Source organism: Phodopus roborovskii, unplaced genomic scaffold (assembly GCF_943737965.1).
Source record: "Phodopus roborovskii unplaced genomic scaffold, PHOROB, whole genome shotgun sequence".
Classification (NCBI taxonomy): Eukaryota; Metazoa; Chordata; class Mammalia; order Rodentia; family Cricetidae; genus Phodopus; species Phodopus roborovskii.
In genome coordinates, this window is record NW_026125278.1 from 6,201,076 (window position 1) to 6,225,195 (window position 24,120).

The window sequence follows — 24,120 nt, forward strand, 5'->3', positions numbered from 1 at the left end:
TGGCTGACCAGAGAATTCCCGGACCTATTGTTTTCTCACCAGCTACGCGGCGTCTCGCTGGCAGCCCGCTCTCTGTGTTCTTCTTCCCAGCATTCTCCTAGTCTGGTAGCCCCACCGATACTCCCTGCCTATCTACATCCTGCCTGTCCATTGGCTAAAACAGCATAATTCATCAACCAAAAAGAGAAACATATTCACAGCACACAGAAGGACAACCCCCATCACATAACCATATGCGATTACACTTCTAGAGAATCCAATACTCTTTTCTGGCCTCTATGGCATACATCTGATACACAGAAATACATGCAAACATCACACACACACACACACACACACACACACACACACACACACACACACACTAACAATTAAAGAAGACATATTTATAGAATGCTACATTGTGGAGATGTGTGTATAGTCAAAGGAAAATCGTCTTTCATATTTCCTTGTCATATTTTGTATTATAGTGAATGGTCTTCTGAGGGTAAAAAGTTGGTCCTAAAATAAGTGTGCTCAGTCATCATTAGGGTTTTTAAGAAGAATAAGTTGTATGAATTTTAAGTAAAGTATAATAAAATAATAATAATAACAGGAGCTGGTTATGATGGCTTACACTTGTATTCCCAGGAACCAGAAGGCTGAGGTATGAGCATTGCAGCCAAGTTTGGGGTCAGCCCAAACTACAAAGCAAAGCATTGTTTCAAGAAACAAACAAAATACAACCCCCTCTTAGGCATATACCAAAATGATCCACATCCATGCAACAAAGACATCTGCTCAACTACTCTGCAGAAAAAAATAATGGAATCTTGAAATTCATAGGCAAGTGGATGGCACTTGAAGAAACCATCCTGAATGAGGTAACCCAGTCACAACAGTCACAAAAAAGAGGAACATGGTATGTACTCACTCATATATGGTTTTTAAACCTAGAACAAAGGATCACCAGTCTATAATTCACATCACCAGAGGAACTAGGATACAAGCTGTATTCTAAGAGATTCATATAAAGTCCCTCACAGAACCGGGAAGGGACAAGTCCCCCAGAGAACAGGGGAAGTGGGGGGCAGCGAATGGAGAGAGAAGTAGGAGAAAACGAGGGGGAGGAAAGGAAAACACATGCGACTAGGAAGATTGAGTCAGGGTAGAAATAGAAGACAGAAGACAGAGAGAGAGAAAGAGAGAGAGAACATAAAAGAGGGAGCCAATATTGGTTTGAAGAGAAAACTGAACCTAAAGAAAGGTCTAGAGACTTACAAGACTGCCGCCAACTAACAATTTGAGCAACCGTGGAAAGGCTACCATAAATGCCCTTCCCGGATAGTGAATTAACTTATCCATGGAGCCCTCATCTAATACCTGTTGGAAACAGAAGCAAACAGCCATATCTAAACACTGAGTCGAACTAGAATCCAGATGCAGAGGGAGAGGACAAAACCAGTTTGCAGAAACACAAAGAGACAGCTGACCTGAACAAGGAGGAGCTAACGGGCCACCAGACTAATAGCTGGGAATCCAGCATGGGACTGACTCAGGCTCCCCTGAATATGGGTCTCAGCCAGAAGGACTGAGAAGTCTAAGGGACCTCAGACAGTGGAGCCAGGATGTATCCCTGGTGCACAAAAGGACCTTGTGAACATATCCCCCATGGAGGGATAACTGCCTTAACATAGAGACAGGAGAGAAGTCCTAGTCCCTACTCCAAATGACCTGACAGATCTACATGACCCCAACTGGATGGCATTGCCCTACATGTGGAATTGGGGTGGGGGGATGGGAGGGGAGGGTGGTTAGGGTGCATGTGAGAGGGCAGAGAGGGTAAAAGGGAGAGAGGGAGGAAGGGAGGGAGAGGGAACTGGGGATCGACATGTAAAATAATAAATTAAATAAAAATAAATAAATAAAAGAAACAAAACACAAGCAACATTAACAAAGAATAAAGGGGAGGACGTCCTTTAAACCACTTTAATGCTCACTACTAATGTTCTTTCCACAACTTATCACCTCATTTGGCAGAGGAGAATCCCATTTGACAACTGTGTGGGGTAAGTTTATGAAGTCCTGTTTTTCCTTGGCAACTTAAGATGAGTCCTGCATGGGAAGATAACAACCTCTAAGTAGGAAGGATGCGTCTGTCCCCTAGCTCCAGTGTTATAAGAATTAAAAAAAATGATAATATTTCAGGCTTGTATACTAGCTGTTTGTGATGGTCAACTTGACAGGATCTAGAACCACTTAGGAGATAATGGTCCAGGCTTGTTGTGAAGGATTATCTAAGTTAGATTAATTGATGTTCAAAGACCTGCTTCAGCTGTGGGCACCACCGTTCCATGGGAGAGTAAGCCCAGCACCAGCATCCATTAACAGCTTCCTGGCTGTAGTGTGACCAACCGGCTTCAGGCTCCAATAGCTACAACTCTCTCATCATGATAGATTGCGCCCTCAAACTAGGAACCAAAGTCAGTCCTTTCTTCCTCGAGCTAGGTGTGTTGCGCGTTTTGTTGCAGCAGTGAGACAAGTAACTAATGCAGTGTCTCAGAGTCTTCCACTATATATTGAGCATAGTACTTAGGTGTGTGTGTACGTACGTACGTGTGTGTGTGTGTGTGTGTGTGTGTGTGTGTGTGTGTGTGTGTGTGTTAATACTTGAAATAGTCTGTTTTGCCCAGAATCCAGTTCTTTCATAACATTATCTACTAAGAAGTAAATTGATTGTACCTTGGGTTAGCCAGAGTAACTACTGCACTGAAAATAATTAAGTACAGGCTGTTTGCAATGGTCCCACCATGTTTAAAGTGCTTATCTTCTTGGTGAGTAAGTGAGGAGCAGAGGTTGTGTGGATAAGGAGGGGAGGAAAAATGTCACAAAAGCTCATTCGGTGATTAGGAGAGATGAGAGCTGCTACTCATGACTCATGTTTATCTGGACAATACCAATGTGACCTGGGATCTGAGATGTAGGCAGCTGTGGCATTGACCTACACATTGCCCATTGGGGTTGGTACTGTTGCCGTCAAGCCAAGGGCATGATGCTCTTTCATACTTTGCTTCAAGCCCAGTCAATCTCCTCCAGCACCAGAGGTGCTGGTTGTCATGACTACCACCCAGGGGCCTGCGTCAGTGATTGCCTGATGCCCCTGGAGAATGGTGCAGTAGGGACTGACTTAGGTTACAATGCCAGTTTCCTTCTTACCCTAAGCTCAGTAATTGCCCTTAGAAGCTTCTTTCCTTATATACTTACAGGCCAGTTTTCAGAATACAGAAGCATTTGGTTTGGATGATTTTGTGCACGTTTGTCATTTTTTTTTAATCAAGAATTGCTAACAATGCTTTCCACTTGTGTTCAGTTTTAATCAGAATTTTAAAGCTATATTTTCAGGGGGAAATGAGTTAGAAGCCACATCTTGATCATAAATAACTAGCTTTCATTTTTAATTTCCTCTCCAGAGTCAACATTGTCAGAATTTCAAAACCAGAAGGGGTCTGTGTCGCAGCCTTTCAGACCCGTGTAAATGGTGCAGTTGTTGGTGTTAGACTGGATGTGAAGCGGGAGTGGGTTTCGGGTCTGTCGGTCTCCTGCCCTGAGCTGCTGCAGTGCTGATGCTCTTCCTCTGCAGCCACAGATCTTTGCTCTTGTGCTATCCTTGTCTAGGTCTGGATGTATGAGGACCTCAGCCTCGCCCAGGCCTGAGGCAGGATATGAGTCACACTCTTCTTACCTGGAGGATGTTGCACAGCAACTGTATTCTCCAGGGGATTATGATGCTGGGTGCAGAGTGAGAACCTCGGGACTTTAAGGAGGTGTTGCTGTCATTAATGTTTTACACTAGAAATGGTGATAGCCAGTAAGCTGCTAGTTTCCAGACAAGATCAGACTTCATTGTAAGGCACAACATGATCTCATTTACTTGGGAAAACGAAACTTGTGCAGTTTCAACTTGGCACAAGTGCTTTTAAAAATCTTAGCTTTTATTTTTTACACACTGGAAGTGACTTTAAGGACAGTTCTTACTTTGTATCACTTCCATGCATGAAAAAAAAATGGTTAAGACATTTTCTTAAATGCCTTCCCATTGAAGACAGATCCTTTTGAATCTTTTGGTGGTTCAGCCTTCATGTTGGATGACCTGGATATGAGGAGTTGATGGTGCAGCCCAAGGGTACATGCATAGAATCCCAGCATTTGGGAGCGCTGCCAGTTTGAGAACAGTTAGCTAGTAGGATGGCATCCTAAAAGAAAGAAGGAAGCATGGGGTAGGGGAGGAAGGAGGCGGGCTTGGGGAAAGGGAGCAAGTTTACATTTGGGGGTATTTATTTCTATGGTGTTCTTGTTCACATTGGATTGGGTTTTTCTCTGTAGTAACTGATGTCAATGCTGTTGATCTTGATGATGGATTGATGATGATCATCATGTCAGGACGTCCCCCTTGCTGAGTGTAATTACAAAATGTGTCCCATTTTTAGAGAGAGGGGAGAGGAAGCATGCTGATTTAAGGAATTTCCTCATGTGACTGTGGAGACTTGGCTGTCCAAAGTTTGCCGACAGACTTGGGATCCAGAAGAGGATGACATTGAGAGTGAATGCACACCTAGCTGAAAAGCACAGATAATTATCTTTCTGGGGAACCTCAATCTGTTTTCTCTTTTACCTTCACCCCAGTGAGTAAGGCACACTTATTTTATGGAGAGTAAATGCCTGTAGATTTAGACATTAATTGTATCTACAAAGTACCTTTGCAGCAACATTTGAACAAGTATGAGGATATGGTGACTTCTCTAAGGGAGATGCATATGACTAAGAATTACAAAAGGCTGCCTTTATTTGTGGTCTTTAAAATGAGACTGCAAATCTTGATCTGCTACTCATGTTATTGCTGAGGAGTTTAATCATTCCTGAGCAATTTTAACATTTTCATCATTGATTGCCTTCTTAATAGTAGGCATAATTTAAGTCAGGTCTACTGATCAGAATGAATTAGAACGACTAGAATTTTTTTGGTCACTCCCACAATTTCTGCACCATGCTTACCACCAGTGCCTCCTGAAAGGCAGGACAAATTCTAGGTCAAAGGGTTTGTGGCTAGGTTGGTGCCCTAATCCCTCCACTAGGATTCTTGCCTGGTTACTGGAGATGGCCAGTTCAGGTTCTGTATCCCTTATTGCTAGGAGTCTTAGCTAGGGTCACCTCATAGACTGTTAGGAGTTTTCATTGCAGTAGGGGAAGTGTATTATTCCCTGTAGAATGGTTGGGGACTTGCGGATGCAGAGCATAGTGTGCCAAGTTCTGTGGAGAGTGCAGGGTGTCTATGTTTGTCTCCAAGAGGAATAATTACTCCTTGTGGTTCAAAGAGACGTTTCAAATGAAATGTTTAAATAATCAATTAAAGAACAGTAATGTTCAGAGGGCATTTAAAATTACACACTAAATGTATGTTAAGATTCACCTTTTCTGTTATCAACACAGACTTTTTTGTCCAATGGATTTACTGAAAACATATAAATGAGGTTCTTCGAAAATAGTATCTGAAAGGCTGAAGAGGTGCCTAAGTGGTTAAAGGTGTTGTTGCTCTTGTAGATGCCCAAAGTTCAATTCTTAGTACCTGGATCAGTCAACTCAAGACCACCCATGATTCCAGCTCCGTGGAATCGTACGACCTGTTCTGGCCTCCATTGGCACAACCGTGTTTGCAAACACATGCACACACATATAGGCATAAAAATTAAGTAAAGTAATATTTGAGAAAATAAGCTCCAGAGCAAGACAGGAATAGATGTGATCAACAATGCATCAATCAAAAGTGTTCTAAAGAAGTCACATTGTTTTCTGGTGAGACTTACATGATGGATAATTTGGGCTGTTAGATTAAAAAAAAAATGGTAAATTCCAACCCCACACAGCACAATTGAAGATGTAATATTATGCTCAGTTTGTATTCCTGATATGCATGCTATGGTTGTAACCTCATTATGTAGCTGTCTAGTGTTGATTGCCATTCTTGACTATACTCAGGGTTGATACGAATAGCCAATGTCATGCACTTGGAATGAAGTTTTATTTTTAAGAAGGCTGTATGCAAGCATGATGAAACAGAAGACACATGTGTTACTTGTTAGAACACCCGATAAGTTGGTGAGCACTTGTCTTAGTTAGGGTTATTATTGTTGTGATGACATACTATGACCAAAAGCACGTTGGGGAAGAAAGGGTTTATTTGGCTTGCAATTCCACCACTGAAGGAATTCAGGACAGGAACCCAAACAAGACAGGAATCTGGAAGCAGAAGCTGATGTAGAGGCCACGGAGGGGTGCTGTTTACTAAGCTGCTCTACAGGGTTTGCTCAGCTTGATTTCTTATAGCACCCTGGACCAGGCTAGGAGTGGCCACACCGACAATTGGCTGAGCCCTCCCCCATCAATCAGTAATTAAGAAAATACTCTATTGGCTTGCGGAGACATTTTCTCAATCAAGGTTACCCCCATTCTAATGGTTATAGCTTCCGTCAACTTGTCATAAAACTAGTTAGCCCACCAATAAAAATGTTTAACATAAAATATAAGGAACTCATAGGGAACAATAAACTTTTGAACAGATTATTGATATGATGCCTTATGTGACCTATTACAGTTTAGTATCAGTTGACTTTGTGTACTAGAGAAGGAAGTTGTCAAAGAAGGAAGCCATTGAGAAAATAAATGCTTATGGTTTGAAAATATCCATGGAGATCATACTATTGTGCCCTGGCTAGCTTTGGGCTCCAGTTCTGTTCTGCATTCCATGCTGTTTATTTCGGATGATAAAAATAGCCCTTTCACTCCATGTGTCTATAAAAGGACCAGTTCTATGGCCAGGATTGTAGTGCTAGGGGGAGTGGCTACAATAACATTTATTTATGTTTGTTTTATGTGTATGAGTGTGGCCTGTGTGTATACAAGAGCATATGTGCGTGCAGTGCCCACAGAGGCCAGGAGAGGACATGGGATCCCTCGGAGCTAGAGTTGCAAACTCTGTAAGCTGCCATGTGGGGGCTGGGAATCAAACCCAGGTCCTCCGAAAGAGCAGCCAGTGCTCTTAACCACTGAGCCATCTCTCCAGCCCTTAGAGAATTTGTAATGATTGAGATTTACTTATTTTTAAAATGAGCTAATCTTATTAAAAATATATTTGAATTTAATTAGTCTTTTTAGCAGGTGTTCTGATATAGGTAAAGATGATTATTTCTCTCCTCAATGTTGTCATGTAAACTCACTCTGCATCTAGTTTAGTGATCCAGAAACACATTACTTGCTACTTCTTCCTTAAAATCTTACACTTACTCACACACCTTAGCTTAACTCATGGAAGCACACAAAGCATTGTGGGTGGACTGGAGACTTTTCATATGGAGTTCCCACATTTTGAACGATTCTCTTATTACAAGCCAATTTTATGTGACTCCACTTCATTTAGAAGCATTTGGAAGTGGTGGCAGACGTATCTAACTTTTCAGCTGTTAGTAAAATCTGAACTTCCGAATTTTAAATCCAAGAACCTTCTGGAGAGGAGTGTTTCTCCAGCATGATAGAGTCAATCACATTCAAATGTCACTTGGAGCCAGCCTCTCTTGGAGAAAAAGGAAGGAAGGCAAACCACTTCTGTATCTCAAGGGACAGCAATTTAGGCAAGGGGGTTTGAAACCTTTTTCCTTATTTAAAAACAAAAGTAAGAAATCTAACCTGAGGACTGTTTAGAACACAATATTATATTCTTGGAGAACATGTCCAAATGGGGCTTTTGACTCTATTTAAGCATTTAGCAATTTATGAAATAACTTTGTCTTCTGTTGCTTTAATAACTGATATTTGATTTGAACTTTATTTGACTACACACTTGGTGAATGAGATTTGTGTTTCCTTATTGTGTTAAGTAGTAAGGTATGCTACGATAGCAGTGCCTATGCTCTCGTTTGTTTGTTTTGTTTCATGTCACTCCACAGACCTTTGTGGATACTGCATTTGGGTGATGTCAGTCAGTCATAAACACTGAGCAGATACCAAGCAAACTACAGAAATAATAGTAAATCCGGAAAGCACATAATAGTAAATCACCAGTGCTACTCTTGCTCAAGGTCACTAATAGTTCTGTTACCAGAATGAATAAATGGTTCTTTGATTCTTTGCTTCACTCACGCTTGACTCCTACCTGCTTTTTAGAAGTATCTGATGAAACGGTTCTTTCAGGTCTATAACATTCTGCATAGCCAGGTCTCTAGGTGGGGGATAGCCATCCTGGGAATGGGACACAAAATTTCTTATGTTTAGGAAGCAAGTGGCTTCTCCAAATTCTTTGAGTTTGAACACACAGTGAAGAGGGTCAATACACTATTGTTAGGGGAACAGTAAAGATGATGTCATCTGTTGTTTGCCAGTGATGCAGCTGTATATAGTGTCACTTTTTGGCAGAAATACAGAAATTGGGTCAGCTAGACTATGGGAGGATTCTCCTGTGTGTCCTTTTAAAGATTTATTCTTATTTTATGTGTACGAGTGTTTTCCTTACATGTATGTCTGTGTATCACATGTATGCAGTATCCGCAGGGACCAAAAGGTTGCATTAGACCCTTCTGCATCTAGAATTAGAGACAGTTGGGGGAAGCTCTGAAGATTTTGGGAACCAAATCTGAGTCCTGTGAAGAACAGTAAGCAGCTTAACCACCAAGCCATCCCCCTAGCCCAGTGCTGTGTTTAAAGGCCTGTTCTATACACGTTTTAACATCAATTATGGATTTTACTTATTTTTGTGGTCCTTATTCACCCACATTTTCCTGCAAATGTTAACTCCTGGGATTGGATTTTCTTTCTGCAGATCTTTTGATACACGATGCATGCCAATTCCTTCCCAATTCTCTAAGCCAGGCATCATGTCTTTCTCTCTATGTATGTGTGATGCTGCCTGTGGCCAAGCTCTAATTTTTCCTGTCCTGAGCCTTCAAAATGTCTCCCTTACATTGTTTCCCCTGCTTCCTTTCCACAGCCGATGGAATCTCTGGGAAGTCCTTCAGTGGTTTTGCATTGCCATTGAAGTAATATCTTCCCTGAACTTCAAGGATGATTTTCAGTGTGGTACTTCTTAATGCAAGGAAATGAACTGGAGCTAGATGAGTCCCACAAAATTCAAATATTAGAAAACAGCCCAAGAATAATTATATATATGTATATATATGATATTATTTATGTAGTTAAATTATACAAATTGTTCTAAGTACTGCTTAGAAAATGATGCATAAGAAAAAAAAATGTATTAAGAACACCATGGGAATGGTAAACACCGAGTCTGATAACTCCTGAGAGGAAGAAAAACAGAAGCCAACAGCTGAGTGAGCACCTGAGCTCCTCCGCACACCTGAGCTTCTCCACACCTGAGCTCCTCCACTCTTGAGCTCCTCCGCACACATGAGCTTCTCTATACACCTGAGTCCTGCAGACACCTGAGCTCCTGCACACACCAAAGATGTGATAATTAACATTATCATGAGCTAACACACGTTTGTCATGGTCCAGCCTTTTGAAGTAATCAGTAGAAATCAAAGTCCCAGAATACATTAACTTGATCAAAAAGGGTCACACATTGTATGCAGCTTTGTGCAGGAGAGAAACCTTTGTGGTCCACTCACCTCCTCATTGATCCCTTCATCACAATACACCAGGGACCAAGTCTCTCCAAACTGCAGCATCTTAATACCAGTGCCTACTGTGCGCTACCAGAGTCTGCTTCTGGGAGTGAAGTGCTTAGTGTGGCTGATGGAAACCTCCTCCTTTGGGGAAACTCACCTTCTAGGGGAGATACAATTAAAGATCCCCACCGTAGGCCAGAGGGGAGTGGATAACAGTAGCTTGCCTGCTTGGTGCTGTAGGTGTGTTTTTACTCCAATTCCTTGCCTAAATTAAAGTGATTTAATCAGAACTGGGGAGGGGGGTGCAGCCAAGTCTTTGATATTTGTCAGGCACTTCCACAAAATCATGAACACTTCAAATTCCTGTGTGGCTACTGAAACACTTCTTACTTTGCACTTTAGACTTTGTTTCATAAGTTCAGAAGTTGACAGATCTGCTTCAGGAGCCTGATGTACTTTTGAGAGCAGTTTTCAAAGTCTCTTACTGACTTCTAATGGGATAGTGAGGTGCTGCTGTGAAGGGACCTTTGTTTACTCCAGTAACAAGGTATTGGTCACGAAATCCCAAACTGTCTCCTTCCTGAGTATCAGAGAGCCTCTAAACAGAACTGAGCTGACCTTCGGGCCGCTCCTTTCTTCCTTCTGAGTGGTGACCTAGTCCCTTTCTGCTGGAGTTGGGAACTGGGAGATCAGTTTAGACATGTTTATTGTGAGTTCCCTGTTTGGATTGAAGCATTGCGAATTTCCAGAATACAGCCCTTCTCACTGAGGACCAAATTAGCCTTGCAAGCTCCTTATATGTCTGTGTAGTATTAGTGTGATGTCTAAAAATAGAGCTAGATGATGAGATACCCACTTAGGCAGAACTGAATCAAAACTCTTGCCTTTCAATTTTAAACCATAGTTTCTATATCTAGAACCTGTGGGAAAATGAACTGAAGTTCAAAGCTTGCTAATAGAGTCACTCGCTTTAAATACTTAACGCATTGACTACCTAATTAGGTCTCTACTAAATAATAACACTTTGCTAGTGTTTATAGTGACTCATACTGGAGACTTATTTGCATCAAAATGATACCAGAGAATAAATAAGGCTGCAAATGTCCTTTAATGATATTTTATCATTAATAATGAATGTTAGGGATAATGGCTGAATGAGTCAACTTTAATATAGCAGGATTTTAGAAAACCCCAATAATCTGATGAAAGTTCCCATGTCATCCCTGGGTTTAACATGGCAGTTTTGGTGTCATTTCCTATTTATGATTAGAGATGTTTTGCAAGAACTCAAGGTAGAGAGAAGTCAGAGAGTTGAGAGCAACTCTACAAGAATGAATGAATTACTGCCTGCAGTAATTCGTTCTGTGAGCAGCCCCTGCCCTCATTCTGTTCCACAGCTTCATGAAAAGCATCATCCCAGGAACTGCTGAAGTATCGCGCTGAAGACTGTCTGGGTTCCTGGCTCAGGGACTTTGGCTTTGATGCCCTTCATTTCAGTCTCTGTTTTACCTCTTACTTCCTTTTTAAGGGGAGAAGATTATTTGACCTTTCTGAGCTCCGTTAACTTTTCTGTAACACAGGAATAAAAAGCCCCCTCTCAGGCTTGGTTACAGGCTAACCTTTCCACTGTAAATCTCAAGATTCTCACTGTTCAATGGACAGCTATGAATTTTGCTATTGTTTTAATTTGGTGTGCAATTTATATAGTTAAGGGTCTATGATTTAAAACAAAGTGAAGCTCTCTATTTAGACTGTGCTTTCAGACTAGAAAGCCACAATTTGGCATTCTGTATATGAATTAATAGTTGATTAACATATCCTGTTTTGATTAACATACTGTTTGTTCTTATGTGGTTTCTCACAAGAATGATATTAGCATACTATGAACTTGTGTCTCAAATAACTTTGTTTTCAAACCCTTCTAGGTAGCTTCCTAGCCCAAAACTTGTGTTGTGAAATCTGAGATTTTGACCCAGATACTATGATAGAAACTTCCTGTGATTTGGGGCCATATCCTACTTAGATGAACGCGGGACTTCCAGATTTTCTGAGAGCTTGGTACTGTACGTGCGTTTCTTGCTCCTTTGGAGTGGGTGACCATGCCTTCTCTGCCTCAAGAAGGGGGTAAGTGGATTGTCCTAACCACACTGCAGGCTATGCGTGTGTTTAGAATATATGATATTCAAGCTTTGGAAGGGCCACTGTTTGTAGCTTTTCCTTGCTAGGGCAGCATGAATGTTTCTGGTCAAATTGTTTTTATTTTAGTGACAACTGTTTATATTTCTTTTGTAACAGTAATTCAGGGATCCTCTCCCCTGGATTTGAATACAGAGTTACCTTATCAATGCACAATGAAAAGGAAAGTCAGAAAAAAGAAAAAGAAGGGAGTCATTACAGCGAATGTTTCTGGGACAAAGTTTGAAATTGGTGAGTTTCTTCAGAGTCCTGGGCTTTTTTTTTTTTGTCATGGGTGTAGGAAAAGCTGCCTTGGCATCCAAAGCAATGTAGATCTTGGAGAGATGATTATCTTTTATGTAATGGGTTTCTAAATTGCTTCTGTAAAACCCTGACAGGTTAGAAGAATTCTTTTCCTATGCGGTGGAGGACGATATGCTTTAAAAGGTGATAATTGATTTCTAAATTTTGAGTTCAAACAAAGAAATGCATTCAGTTAGCTTAGCTAAGAAAATGTGCAGGTCTATACCCAACATTGGATTTTTCTGTAATGTGCAACCTTATCAGCTATTTGAGCTTTGAAATTCATCATAAAAAATAGACTCACACCTGTCTGATCTTCTGAAGATTGGTGAATATAGAGTGGGTCTTTTCAACTATTCTTATGTAATCTGAAAGCATCTGGCCTCGTGGGAATGTGAGTACATGAAGATCCAAGACTCAGGTAGCAGCTGAGCTGCTCCCATCACCTGCCCCCATCACAGCCAGTTCATCTGGCTCTCACCAGTGATGTCTTAAGCTCAGAAGCTGTGTCTTTGTTTCTCATGAGTAGTTTAGTCATTCTGCCCCCTGCTTCTGTTTTCTGCTATTAGCCTGTTAGAGGAATCTCACAGGAGCCAATGCTACTGTTCCCACTCTCTGTATGTGTCCAAATGGCACTGTAGCAACAAAGCCCCAAGGGAGGCCATCCCATGATGGCATGATCTGTGACACTGGAGAATGTGTCTTTCCCAAGTCCTGTGTGTGCACTTAATGATGCAAGATACCAGTATTACTCCAAGATTCCCTCTGCTGCTCTCAGAGAGCAGTTCTCCGACCTCACTTAGGTCCCAGGACTTCTTCAGGTGTCCCCGTATTCCAGGCATCACTGCAAATAAATCCAGTCCCCGCCCCCAATAGTCAAGAGCCTGTAGGGTTTGAGGCCAACCATTCCTGGTTGCACCTGAACTAAGTCATCCAGACAGTTCATGTCACTCCATATTTTCATATCGCGTGGGGCCCGATATGAAGAAAGCATTACAAGCTAGCACTGAAGCATCCCATGTGTATGCACACTCTGAGAATTCATGGGAGCTCAAAGATTATCCCAACTGCATGACTCATCTTAAATTCAAGATTTGTTGAAAGAAAAATGCCAATATGTTAACCATAGCATTTAGGTTAAGGAGGAGCAATATGCTTTGTAGTCAGAAGGAAACCTCAGAGTGTATTAATTGGGGCTGGCACAGCGGCGGGACAAGACCAGGCGGCGGGCGGAAAAACCTTACTCCCTACACAGAGTAAAATTTTTTCAGTGGGATCTCAGGGTTGGGAGCAGTAGGGAGCCAATCTTTCCATCCCTCCTGTATATTTGGCTTCCCTGTTTCATACCCTGAGTAAACAGAGCTGACTTGGTTTTAAGTGGTAAAAGTTACTGGAACTTGAAAGGTAAAAGGCACAAGAGATCCCATGGTCAAGGGTGTTTTTACCTTTCCGGTTTTACACCTAGTTCCAGGTCATGGAAAAGCCACGAGAGTGAATGTCCCTGTGTAGAGTTCCCTCAGATATCTGTGAGTTTTCACAGTGCCATCCAAAGTCACTTTCTACACCCTTGGGGAGAGCCGTGTCTCTGGTAGGCCTGAGAGGACTATAGCTAAGGATTTTTGGAGCAATCTAATTCAGTTCCCAGCTACTGTGGAGAATAATTTGGCCCTAGATAAAACTGCTGCCACAATAATGAGCTGATGCTGTAAGTAGTGGGGTGCCGTGGATATAGGCACAGACTTCCACAATGAGTGTCTTTAAAAGGTTTATCCCTCATTTATTTATTGTGACCATTTCCTTTCAGTTCGTTTAGTAATAGATGAAATGGGATTTATAAAAACTCCAGATGAAGATGAAACTAGTAACCTTATATGGTGTGACGCTGCCGTTCAGCAGGACAAGATCACGGAACTGCAGAACTACCAGGTGGGAATTAGTCTCCAGCAGTTACTGTCCAATGGGGGGGGGGTCATCACACCAAGTCCATCATGATTTTCTTTATGTAGCTTCTTAATCTGTTGACATACTGGATTTCAGATCTGAGTTACCTGGACAGTCTGTCTTGTTGCTAGCTGGCTGTGTTACCTCTTCCCACCAAGGCTGCATCATATCCACACTTAACCTTTAGCTTATTTCTTTAAATCAGTATCTAAGAAAGAATTCTGTCTGAGATGATGCTTTGAGTTCTGTCCTAAGATGAGTGACAAGGAATGGGGTTGTGTCTGGATGGACAAACACCTTAAGTATCACCTACATGCCTTCTGGCTTTGATCTCTATAGTGCAATACAAAAGTGTTTAGAAGAAATGGCAAGCTTCCTGGTCTCACGAGTTTTCCTTTCCTCCCCCTCGTTTCTCCTACTTCGCTATCTGTTCGCTGCAAATAGGAAAGCCTATAAGGAATCTCGGACAATTGACATTTGCTATTTACACCTCCCCCTCCCTCCCTCCCTTCCTCTCTCCCTTCTTCACCTTTCTCCCCATTCCCTCCTCCTCCCTAATCCCCTTTCCTTTCTCTCCTCCCTATTCCTTAGTGCTCCTCCCATCCCTCCCTCCATAATTCCATCTTTCCTCTCTTCCTTGTACCCTCCTCATCACAATCCCCTACCTCTCCCTTCCCCTTCTTCCTCAACCTCCACACCATCTTCTCCTCTTACCCCCTCCTCCACACCACTTTAGATGCAGAGAATGCATGGTAGAACAGATAGAGTGAATATTTTAAGTCCCATATTATCAGCGTCCATATTTATGTCTGGTATTCCAAAAGCAGTTTGGATATTGAATTGGCATGCATTCATCATAGAATATTAAACTTTTATTATCTTTAATTTTATTATTCATTAATTTTAACAGTTAATTGCTAGCTATTTAATTTGAAATATTTTATATTAATAATTTCTAATCTATTAGAACATAAACCTCAAAGGATACACTTAATTGTGCTATAGTTTAAAAGCGCATATTTATTGATTTTAATAGATGTTAATATTTACCTTTTTGTTTTTCAGAGAATCAACCATTTTCCAGGAATGGGGGAGATCTGTAGGAAGGATTTCTTAGCAAGAAACATGACCAAGTAATCTTCATTTTCTTGTATAGAGAATACATGAGCAAAATTTATACTGCGGCTGGTGGTATTGTCTCGTGTAAGGTTGTGTTCAGATGAATGCTAGTCAGATGCGGACGGGTCACTGAGAGTTAGAGTAGCCCTAATGAAGTTGTTGTTAGTTGGGAGGACTGGGCAGTCTATGTGGCCTCTGGTAGTAGATCAGTATTTATCCCTAGTATATGAACGGACTTTGGAAGCCCATTCCACATAGATAGATACTTTCTCAGCCTAGACACATTGGGGAGGGCCCAGGCCCTGCCCCAGATGATGTGACAGACTTTGAAGATTCCCCTGCATTGAAGGCCTCACCCACCCTGGGGAGCAGAAAGGGGAAGAGATTGGGGTTGGTGGGGGGAACAGGGGAGGAGGGAAGGAGGAGGGAACTGGGATTGGTATGTAAAACAAGCTTTTTTTCTAATTTAAATAAAAAATAATTTCAGGTCATTGTTAAAGCAATATAATAAACACATGTGAAAGTGTTGAAATAAAAACTATAGCATTAGCACTAATTTTATTTAAAAGTTGTGCTATCAAACCGATCAATATTATTTGTTAATTCAGATTTTCTAGTTGTGAGATTAACATACTTTAAGCCACTGCATCTAGAAATTATATTATTTCCATTCTCATAGTGGTCATGTCATATCTGTGCACAGGCTCACCAAAGAGAGCTGGAGGCTGCTGGGGGAAGAGAGGAGGAGGGAGGGACAGATGTGTGATGTGTACATATTCATGACCTGGAGCTGGGCTAGTGGACCCACCTGCCTCCACATCCCCATAGTGCTGGGGTTCTTAGTGCACATGTGGCTGCACCTCATTACTGACCCTCGTGTTTGCTCACTGAGCCCTCTTGTGTTCTTTTCTGCTGACCTATCACCCAGGCTCAGCATCGCTTCAAAAAGCAACCCTTGGGAAAGTCCTTGGCATGTGTTGACTCTGACTGTCCAGTCGCTTTCCCAGTGGTTGATGTCCTCCAAGTCTTCTCAGATTTTAGCCTCTGCCTTTGTGCATTCTGTCCACTGGGATTCCATTTTAATTTTGACTGACCTTATTTGCAGACTGTACTCATCTATAAAAGACTACTCCATATTTAGAAAAGGAAAAAAAGATTCTCTTTTAAAAATATTATCTTCAGGGCTTGAGAGATGCCTCAGGTCTTAGGATTGGTCACTGACTGCTCTTCCAGAGGGACCTTCACTTGAGTCCCAGCACCCACGTGGCAGCCCATAGCTGTCTGTAACTGCAGTTCTGGGGGATCTAATGACCTTTTCAAACCCTAGGCACACACAAGGTACACAGACAACACACACACACACACACACACACACACACACACACACACACAGAGAGAGAGAGAGAGAGAGAGAGAGGAGAGAAAATAAAGTTTAAAGAAAGAGCATTACCTTATTACCTTTACTTTTTAAAATAAATTATTCTTTGTTTCCATGTTTATTAAGAATTGATTAAGTACTTAACATTTTGGATCAATAAAAAAGTCAGCGTTGTTCTCCATGGTTCATGGCGCAAACTTATAATCCTAGCTGCTTGGGAAAGTGAGACAAGAGAACTGTGAGTTCAAGGCCTGCCTGGGGCAACTACGAAGAAGACAGTGGGTACAGCTCACTAGTGGAACACTTCCCAAGCACCATCTCCAGTACCTCCACACCCCCTCAAAACAAACATATTACATTCATCATCACCATCAAATTGTGGATGACTGTAGGCATAAACTCTAGCAAATGCAATGCTATCAGAGCACGTCTTCAGCTGTGTGATCACAAGAATTGATGGTTCGTTCAAATCAAACTTCTGTGGATTCAGAGACTTTCAGGTGGTTTGCTCAGAAAAGTAGCTAAACTCTATGCCTTGTCATAGAAAGAAGTCAGGGATTTCTGTCTATGGATGACTCAGGATGGGAACACCAAGAATAAATGCCAGTATAAATGGTGTGCTTCCTCAACTCTCCCCGGCAGAGAGAGAGAGACAGAGAGAAAGAGAGACAGAGAGACAGAGAGGCAGAGAGAGAGGCTAACACTTGTTAGCCTGCCCTTTATGCCACCAGTCTATTATCACAGCATCTTGTACACAAAGCCTATCTGTAAATTCACTGGAAGCAGAGGCCATGCTAATTCTCCTTGCTTTGCCTGTGCCTAGTACACAACCAAATAAATATCCCTTGCATTAAAATACAAGTCAGTGTTGATAATCTCGTTTGATAGTTTGTTGATAATCTCAAATTTGGGCTATTGTCAAGTACATAGACATCTTCTGAATAGAGCGATTCATAAAAGAATAAATGAAAGAACAAAGAAATTTAAGTCTTCCTAGTTACAAAAATAAAATTTTGTAAGTCTGAATAGAATTTACATTTCTTCTTGCTCTGATTTACAGAATGATCAAGTCTCGGCCTCTGGATTACACTTTTGTTCCTCGGACATGGATTTTCCCTTCTGAATATACTCAATTCCAAAACTATGTGAAAGAATTGAAGAAAAAAAGGAAGCAGAAAACTTTTATAATAAAGCCAGCTAATGGTGCAATGGGCCATGGGTAGGTTATTTTTTTTTCTGGAAAATATAAACATTGAAAGCTGAGAGAAAAGATGTGCACACAATTACTCATGGTTGAATATCATACCGGAAAAACATTAAGTTTCTATCATGCGTTATGACTGAATGTTCTGACAGACTTCATTAATCTAATTAAAAATACAAGAGTTGTGAGATGTTACAGAAATCATAACACTTTATTTTATTTCTTCATAAACACAATAGATGTTTATAATAATTTCAACAATCTTATATAATACGATACATTGCTACAGAAGAGCTGAAGTAGAGAGAGTTACCTTGTCATAATGAGAATACTTGCAGCAAAATGTCTATATTCCCTGCTTTATGAATGTTTTCCTCTCTCAGAAATGTGATTGGATTGAGGTTGCACAGGACACATTTTGAGCTAACATGCCGAAGAACTAGACAGTTTATCCAGGAATAAATAGAATGCACAACATGGTATTTTTATCATCTTTGCTTATGTTTCGTTTTCTGTGTGCACTGGGTTTTCTTTTTTCTAATAGAAAGTTGGCCTAGGCTGTATTTAGTAAAATGCATGGGAGTAATTTGAACTTTTTTTTTAAAAAAATTAAATGCTATACTGCAAAAGAGCCTTGGAAATGTTAGCTTCCCATTTAAACATTAAAAAATATAATTTTTAAGCATGATGCACTGATTCTATCATATATCTATGTTCAACCATGCTTGTTCAGGTACAAATTAGTGAGTGGAGCATTCGTGTCCTTTGATTACTGCCATGTTGGCTTCTTGTTATCTGTCAGCGAAAAGGGAACTAGAGGAGAGATGATGATTGGTATACGTTCCTCAACACTTGCGATAGAAATAATAAATGTGTTTATTAATACTAGCACAATATATTTGATAGCAATGCAGAAAAAAAAAAGCAATGGGAAATCATTACAGAAAGGAGCCCTCTATAGTGTGCAGTTGTGTCCTGTGATGCAATAGTGAATGGGTAGAGGGCTTGTTACCTGTTGTGTATGTTCACTTTCTCCCTAGTGTACTGTTATTGAAAACTGGCTACTGAAGACTGAAACTACCAAAGCTGAGCCATTTCTCCCTCCATTATCATGACCTTTTGCTTGATAAATTTAATGGCTCATCCGAGTTATAATTTTTCATTTTTATGTTCTTGGGATACTGGCTTAACATATAGCATCACATCTTGTCTGCCATGGCAATTTTTGTTTAGCTGGATGTAAGCGTAGCCACTTCAGAATACTGCTTGCTTTCATTTTTCCATCATATTAACATTCAGCCTGTTTTATCTTTAATTCTAAAGGAGGTCCTTTTTCCAGATGACATCGCAGTTAGACCAATTTTTTAAAGCCCATTTCTCAAGTTCTGCTTTTCAAGTCAATCTACTAAAGTTTAATTTAGTTGCTAAAAGAGATTGTTTTTCCTTTTTCATCTTGCTGTTTGCTTTACGTATCTATATCATGCTTGCCATATTTCACGTAGTTTAAATTTTTCTTCATTATTTTGCTTTCTTCTGTGTAAATAGTAACTTTCTTTCATATGCTTGAAAATATTTAGTCATTCCTTCTGTTAGGGATATTTTGTGTTAGGCAAATCAAAGCAAGCTTTCCGCTAGAGAGCCCAAGACAAATCAAAGTAAACCCTCACAAGCAGGTGCACTTGACTCACCCTAGAACTAGCCTCTGGGCTGGGAACTGGGTTTCTGCTAAAACCACTGCTGAACTGGGATTGAATGATTTAATGGACTTAGCCAAAATGCCAAAACCATTAACCAGAATTTAGCTGCTATTTTCTACTCTTCCTCCCTCTGTGGTAAAATGTTCTCTGGGTGTTTCAAGCTTTTGTGTACCATCTGGGCCTCCACAGAACTGACTCTGATACCACCCCCCCCCATTGCTCTTGTGCAGGGACAGGGTTTTGGAATTTCTTCAGCACTGGTATCTTCCTGAATGCATAGATGACATCTTTTCTCAGCATCTCAACCACCATACCAAATTATTTTTGTTTTCTTTAAACTTAGGATTTCATTGATAAGAAATGGGGATAAAATTCCATCTCAGGATCATTTGATAGTTCAAGAATACATTGAAAAGCCTTTCCTAATGGAAGGCTACAAGTTTGATTTACGGATTTATATTTTGGTGACATCCTGTGATCCGTTAAAGATATTTCTCTACCATGATGGGCTTGTGCGAATGGGGACAGAGAAGTACATCCCGCCGAACGAGTCCAACTTGGTAAGTCACAATAGAGAATGTAGTTATCACTCATTTGTTCAGTGTCTGCCTTTAAGTCATATGATATGTAAGGACTGTATGAATCCAATTCCTTCTTCCAGGAGCCTATGGCTGGAACAATCACTAGCATAAATAAGACCACTTCTCATTTACAGATAGCTTTATGGAAACCAGACAGAGTATCTGATTAGTTAATTAAGGAATGATACTTTCTCTGGTTTGGTTTCTGAGTTTGTGTCTCTGTGCAGGGATCTCTTTAGAAATTGCTGTACTAGAACTAAAGTCATTGTTGTCTGGGAAATACAGTAAAGTGCAGGGATCAAGGGGTTCAGCTCCTTATGGGAGAGCTGATGTTTGATGAAGCTTTGTGTACAAGGTTCAGTGTGAACATGTAAAAATGGAAGGAAGTTATCAGTGGTCAGGGTTTTCATGTAGTGGTAAAGGGAGGTAGGTTCTAAATTTGAATTGACCACATGTGAAGTTAAGGAAAAAAATGGACAGTTTCTGTATGCATTGAGAGGTCTATTAAATGAACCATTTCATGAGTGTTTTTTCACTAAGAATTCCTTTGTATAGCCATTAATACTCATGCAAGTTGTAACTGTAATTTTCCATGATGCTTATACATGTTAAATTGTAATTTATCATCCATAAAAACTTAGTTAACTTCTAATCTTATGTTGTGAATGTACTGACTATAAGAAAAGTCACAATTAGTTATTGTTTCTCACCTTTTCAAAGGCCAAATCCTCCTTCTCCTTCTTTTTCTTCATGTTTGCACATGCTTCTAGTAAGACTAATCATTTCAGAATTAAATGGTGGCTGACCCTCAAAGGTTATACCATTAGCAAACTAAAATTTTCATAAGTCTGATAAGGAAAAAATGAGGGAAATATAAAAATATTAGGAAAAGACATTAAAATAAATAAATATTTTATTTATGATTGCAAAGTTTATTTTTTAGCTTTCCTCCAGTTTGCTAGATTTGTGCTGTTTGTGAGGAAGCATCAATATAAACATTACATAAATACAGTGTGTGACTTTGTAGAAGCAATAGTCTAGTAGAGAGGCAGAATATGAAGTCAGCATTTAGAATACCCAATAGCAAGTTTAGGTCTCTGAATCTGAAGGACCTATGGGAATGCAGAGTGGGCCATCCTTCCAGATGGAGTCTAAGGTCAGGGAAGAGGACTGAGGAATGAGCTAGCCAGGCTCAGGGATAGGTAAAGCACCTCACAAAAGACAGGATTAGGAAAAAGAATATGAGATGCCTGTAGGAAGCAAACAAGTTCAGTTTGGGGAAAATACAGAGCAGGAGAAAGGATGTGTCTGTTCAGTGATGAGCACAGATTGTCCCTGAAATAAGATTTTCCATACATTGCAAAGGACTTTCCAGGACTTGGGAATTCAGCTCAAGACGATTCACTGAAAAGAATTAAAGACACTTGGGGTTTTAAGAAGCCCATCTGACCAGCAGTGAGATAGGAATAGAGCATTCAGGGGCTGATAATGGAAACTTGAAGTGTGGGAAACCAGACACCATTTCAATCTCTCCATGTGAGATGAGAGGTGACTGAAATCTGGGCCAGACTAGGAATCTGAGAATGGATTTGAGATATAGTTAAGGTAATGCAGAGAACACTGCTGTGACAGGGTGATGAGCTGGGTTTGTTGGATAAGGAAGTTGGAGAAAATTCATCCTGTTTGGCCTGGACACAGGGAGAATGAGCCTTATTCCCATGGCAAGGGATTTCAGGAGCTGTTGCAGGCTTTGTGGAAAATTAACATATTTGGCCTTGACCTTCAACTGGATCTGTTCCGCATGGATTTTGTTATTCATGGGAGAACCGTTTGAGTTTTTGGGACATGCCAGCTTGTAGATTATCATTTAAATAACTGAAAAGGGTAAAAGTGAGTCATGTTTGTGTAAGGTAGTGATGTCTACTGATGATGTTAGACAGGATAAGGCTTGGGGGCTCCTGTTCTGAAATGCTAAGCTGCATATACATAGTAATTTCACAGGCTAGGATCATAATGAAGACCGGGGATAAGAGAGGTACAAGCCCTGTGCTTAATTTGATAGTTTTGAACATGTAAGTGTCTGCTTTTTGTTCCTCCATATATAGAAAAGGTAAGTTCTTCTTAAATGTCAGGATCCATTATTTATCTCTGTGTTTCATTCCTGAATCCTTGGATGATTGTGTGGAAAAAAATTCAATATTTTATGTGAACTGACTATACAATTATGTAAAAGATTGTTTTTAAAAAGATGAATTAAAAGTAAAACTGGTTTCTTTGGTGGTTTTGGAATGCATGCTGTTGCATAGTTCTTTTTACACTAATTTCTAATTTTTAAAATAATGAATGTACATTTTTAATATTCCTATATTATAGGAAATTATATTGTAAACTTGACTGTAGTTATTAATGAATTTATGAACATCATTACATGTAATTTTGTTCATGACTGTAATCTAGATTATGACAAATGCTGAAGTATAGCTTTCATTTTTTGTTTTTTTGTTTTGCTTTGCTTTTATGAGACAGGGTCTCATCTAACCTTGGGTAGCCTAGGTTCATTATGTAGCCTGGGATGAGCTTGAGCTCATGATTATTCTGTCTCCACCTTCTAAATGCTAGAACTACGGGGTAACATGCCAACATACCCATCTTCTGCACTGACTAGTCCATTCTTTAGAAGTTTCATATTTGTCAGCTCAGTTAATGCCTGCACATTTTTATGGGGTTCTTTATGCCCTTCTTATGTAGTTGCTCCTTAAATATTGCATCATGAATGAAAAGAGATCTTAAGTAGTGATGGGCACACAGATTAATAAACAAGAAGCTGCCTCTGCTTATTTGCTTTGAAGATTTTAATTAACACACAGACCTCTGGAATTACATTAAAGATAAGATACCAGAAGGGTAGAGTTAGTTATCAGGAATCAAAAAAAATGGTGATATGGGTAGAATATATAAATATACATGCATGTAATATATATACATATATATATATATATATACATATATATATGTATATATATATGTATATATATCACTATGCACCTTTTCTATTCAAAACTATCTTGGCAAGTTGAATTAGGAAAAGGGTAGTAATTAAAGATATAATTTATTAATGCTTATGCTAATTTGGTGAGGAAACATTAGATGTTTCCTGAGAGTTATGAGAAGTTTTGAACTTGGATTCTTTTCAAGTTTACCTATAGAAAATTGTAACAAGAAACAAAAGAACTAGATGTGATGGCTACCTCATGGACCCGAGGCAAGGGGATTATATTGTTTCAGGCCAGTGTGGGTTACACAGTGAGTTCCAGGTTATCCAGTGAACCCCTGTCAACAAGAAACACCCTTATCTAAAACAACAAAATAATACAGAGTCTAAAATGCAAACAGCAGAAACGGAGCCAGGTCTGTTTCACACCTGTCATTTGTCCAGCTCATCTGTGGTGCATGCTCATTACTTTGACCAGTTATGAGTCTCTGTGGGTACCAAGCCTTCTGTGTAAAGAAGCATCTCTGACAAAGACTGTAGCAGCACAAACCCATGGACATATGCATCCTTATCTAGAAGGAAATTTAACAGGCACATCATATCCACTTAGCAAAATGAGAGAACAGCAATAGCTCTCTCATTATGATCTGCTACCTCTCTAGTCTTGGGGTTTTTTGAGAAGGTTGACAGTACCAGACATGGATTCTCTGCTATGGAGTGAACCTTGAGTCCAATCGGGATGTGGTTGGTTATCCAATTACTGGCTTGTCATCACTGCAGCAGTGAGCACATCTTACCTGCTTGGTCATCAACAAGACTGACGATGACTTTTCTAACCCCACAGCATAGCACCCTTCAACACTGTGGAGACGAGCCAGCAGGGGGGAAGGTTTTGGTTCAGTTCTGCCATGGCATCCCTTACCTCCTTATCATTTGAGCAGACAAGAGAACAATTTCCTGTTTCTCCCTGCTTATTTCCTGTTCCTACTGAGCTACCTCACTTCCTGTCTGTCTGTACAGATCTCCAGACCTCTATGGTTAGCCAGTGACAAGCTCCATTCTCTGACTCTCAGACAG

At 40.3% G+C, this 24,120-nt stretch overlaps 1 protein-coding gene across 1 annotated transcript in view; it reads left to right on the top strand.

Annotated features, from left to right (window-relative positions):
* Positions 1-24,120, top strand: part of Ttll7 (tubulin tyrosine ligase like 7) — a 105,676-nt gene that overhangs the window by 25,095 nt on the left and 56,461 nt on the right. Inside the window, 6 exon segments of the mRNA XM_051195044.1 lie at positions 11,579-11,777; positions 11,949-12,080; positions 13,936-14,057; positions 15,138-15,205; positions 17,630-17,788; positions 19,814-20,030. Coding sequence (XP_051051001.1) covers positions 11,753-11,777; positions 11,949-12,080; positions 13,936-14,057; positions 15,138-15,205; positions 17,630-17,788; positions 19,814-20,030 — 723 coding nt within the window. The 5' untranslated portion in view covers positions 11,579-11,752.